Here is a 3,418-nt window from a genome sequence, read left to right as displayed (position 1 = left end):
TATTTTTAGCTATTAAACTAAATTTTTAGTCTAATAATCTATCAATATATTTTAATTCATATTTTTAAATATTACTAATTAATTAATAATAAAAAATAATAAATTTTTTATTATCATCTAGGCTTCACCATTTTTCTTAATCTATAAATAGTGTTTAACTTTTAGTGATATCATGTAATCGTCAGATGGTGTAAGAATTCCTCTTCACGTCAAAAGCATGGTTAACCTTTGTAACTTTTTTTCAACATTTCTAGAGGGTATTTTGAAGATGCATCTAGATGGCACAACCCACATGGTAAGTGTAACAACTAACAAACAACTTTATATATTAGAAAACATTATTCTTGCAACTTGCAAAGACCTACCCTGTACTGACCCTAAGTAAGCGTTACGTTTCTTCCCAAGACCTTATATATATATATATATAATATATATAACCTGGACCCTTTGGTTGGTGAAATTACATAATATATATAGTAACCTAGAGGCCACAAGATCTACATATATATAGTTTAAATGTTGACCATAAAAACCATGCATAACATTTTGGAGTTAGTGATAGTATCATTCTTCAGCATTTTATCATGGACAAAAATCAATGACAAACACTAATCTGCTAATAGTAACAAGTCATGATGATATTCATTTTATAATAATGTATATAAATATATCCAGAAAAAGAAGACGATAAAAATATTCAGATGCATATTGTTGACATGGTTCCCTAAGAAAATGTTCTTGTATGTTGTAGAAAGGACACACAGTAAACTTTAGAGCCAACCTTTAATTTTAGACAAATCCAGCTGGATAATAATGTGTATAGAATTGCCATGATTATCGAGATATATATTTATGCTCCTAACCATTGGAAACTATTTGCCACCTTTGGGATTTTAGTTCATGTATCCATAAACATTTAAAAACTGAATATATAAATAAAACATTAAAACAAACATTTGCAGCCCAGGATGTACTAGCAGAGCAATTGAAACGAAATATAGGAACTAACTTTTAAATAGGTAATATTAGTTAACTTCTTTTATTGTAAACTTTGTGCTAAATTTGGAGAGGTATGTAGTTATCTATAAGACTATAACCAATGAGAAAAATTATGTTCCCCAAGTTGAGTTTAATTAAAGTGTTACACTTGATCCCACACGATGGCTTTACTACTATACCTTGAAAAGCAAATTAATAATAGGGAAGTGAAATAAATTTAAAGGAATAAAAATTAGCGGCATATATTTGTCAATTAAAAATGAACAGTAGTAAAGACAAAATGGAGCAACTAGTCAAACTGTCAAAGGACCCTTTAATTTTTGGATAATTGTGATTTGGAATCACTATATGTTTCGGCCCCAAGTTGTAATGCCATTGCGCCAAACATCGATCATGTCTCTGCGATACTCCATTTTCTAACTCTGAATATGCATCTAGAATCTATATCATCGATCATTTCTAATCAATTAGAAATGGGAGAAATTATTTTATTTTTTGAACAAATGATTTGGAACTAATATTCTAGTAGATAAGAATATAATGAGAGCATGACATATACAAGTATCTTCTCCTTTTGGGCCCCCATGCAAGTGGTCCAGTAGAAGAGATCTCAGATAAGCCCAATAAACAATTTGGTTTTATCCTAAATATTTAAAAAGGCCGATTCTATGTGTATGGTGAATTAACCCAGAGGCCCACATATGCCAAAAATATTATTTTCAAAAAAAATAGACAAGCATAGATGAGATCCAATATAATGGTAAAGTAAAAACTCATAAATCAACCAGAAAACATGTACATCATATAGTCCCTCTTGAAGTACCTAACTAACTAACTAATTAGACTAAATCTAAAAAATGAAACAATGAATGGTTCAAAACAGAGAGAAGAGAGGTAGCAATAATAAGGGAAGAAAGAGTGATGAAGGTGAAATAGTCGATGCTGAGCTCTTCCCTTGAGATGGTGATGATGGTGCTAATCTTGGAGATACCTCATTTATTGGACCATTATTATTCCAACTTGGTGCTGTTGCTTCACTACCAGACGCTGGACTTGGAGAACTAACTGGAGAAATCCTTCCACCTACGGAATAAATAAAACTCATTCAAATTACAATTATTTAAAGGATCAAAAGTAACATTCTAAACCACTCATATCATATTAATCAAAATTTAAAAAAAAAAGAAGATAATGATAGACTACAAAGTCCCATAAAAGACGGAGTAAATTATTGATAATTCTTCTTTAAATGGTGTTAGGTAGACAATAATAATAATGTCTATCTGTATTGCACTAAAGGAATATATCTCTATATGAATTACTATTAACAGCTAGCAACAACAGAGAAGAACTGAAAATCCAATATAAGCAATATTTTATACATGACATAAAATAAAGTATTACTATTAAGATTGATATGAGAAAGTTGCAGAAACATGACAAAATATAACGTGTCACATAATAACAAAACGAGGCAAAAGAGAAACCTCCAGGAGAAGCAGCAGGCGCTCCACTCACTGCAAAACAAACACCATAACCACGTTACCATAATTAATCTAAATATTAATATTAATAATAAATAAATAATTACGAGTCCAGAATTTACATCCACAGTAGTCAGTGGCAGAAGAATCAGAGAGACCGCAAGCAGAAGGAAGAGCTAAGGCCTTGGTGACATTTAAGACGACACCAAACTGAACGCTACTTTTTAAAGCCTCACAGAGACAGTCTGGTGCAGTTTTGAGTACAGTCTTCAATCCAGAGCAGCATGTTCCTTCTGGCTTCGTTGCGGTACTCCCATTCGTGACGAATGGCAAACAATCCGCCATTGTTAGCACCAAGTTCGAACAGTCCACGGAAGGTGGCGGTGAACGAGCGCCGTCACAAATGCCAACGCCGCCACACATGACGGCACCAACAACACACAGAATGATGAACGAAAGTGAAAGCTTGGCTGCCATTGGTGGTAGTGATGAGTGATGACGGTGAAAAAGAGAGAGAAGGTCTCGTATTTAAAGGGTTCTGCCACCGATCATGCAATACGTGTCATCATGCCAGCTTTGTTAGCCACTAATTTGAATTTGATAGATTCAGATTTCAAATTTCATACTGATCTTATTTTCAAAATCAAATTTTATTTTTTAGGAATTTAAGTTATATTATCATTACGGAGATTTTGTGCCTTTTTATCAAATCTTCATTTACCAATTTTTTTTTTTTAAAAAAAACTAATGCGCTCAACACAGTAGAGCTTATTAAAAGTTTAAAACCAATTAGATTTATTTTTTCTCTCGCTTTTTAAGTTTTTTATTTAAAATAGAATCTCTTGGATATACATATTATTCAATAAAATTAGTATGAGATAAAAATTTTAAAATATGAACGTTCTAACAAATTTAATGACTTTTATATTATTATT

General features: G+C 31.7%; 1 protein-coding gene across 1 annotated transcript; it reads right to left on the bottom strand.

Annotated features, from left to right (window-relative positions):
* Positions 1 to 1,728: 1,728 nt before the first annotated feature.
* On the bottom strand, positions 1,729 to 3,047 carry LOC112714877 (non-specific lipid transfer protein-like 1). The gene is made up of 3 exons (XM_025766571.3): positions 2,606 to 3,047; positions 2,487 to 2,516; positions 1,729 to 2,082 (listed from the first exon to the last, which is right to left on the bottom strand). Exons 1-3 carry the CDS (start codon positions 2,958 to 2,960, stop codon positions 1,874 to 1,876), a joined length of 594 nt encoding a protein of 197 aa, XP_025622356.1. The 5' UTR covers positions 2,961 to 3,047; the 3' UTR covers positions 1,729 to 1,873.
* Between the last annotated feature and the right edge of the window lie 371 nt (positions 3,048 to 3,418).

The sequence above is a fragment of the Arachis hypogaea genome, chromosome 10, assembly GCF_003086295.3.
Source record: "Arachis hypogaea cultivar Tifrunner chromosome 10, arahy.Tifrunner.gnm2.J5K5, whole genome shotgun sequence".
In the NCBI taxonomy this organism is placed as follows: domain Eukaryota; kingdom Viridiplantae; phylum Streptophyta; class Magnoliopsida; order Fabales; family Fabaceae; genus Arachis; species Arachis hypogaea.
Note: the sequence above shows the minus strand (reverse complement) of the source record. Positions and strands in the feature narration are given on the sequence as shown.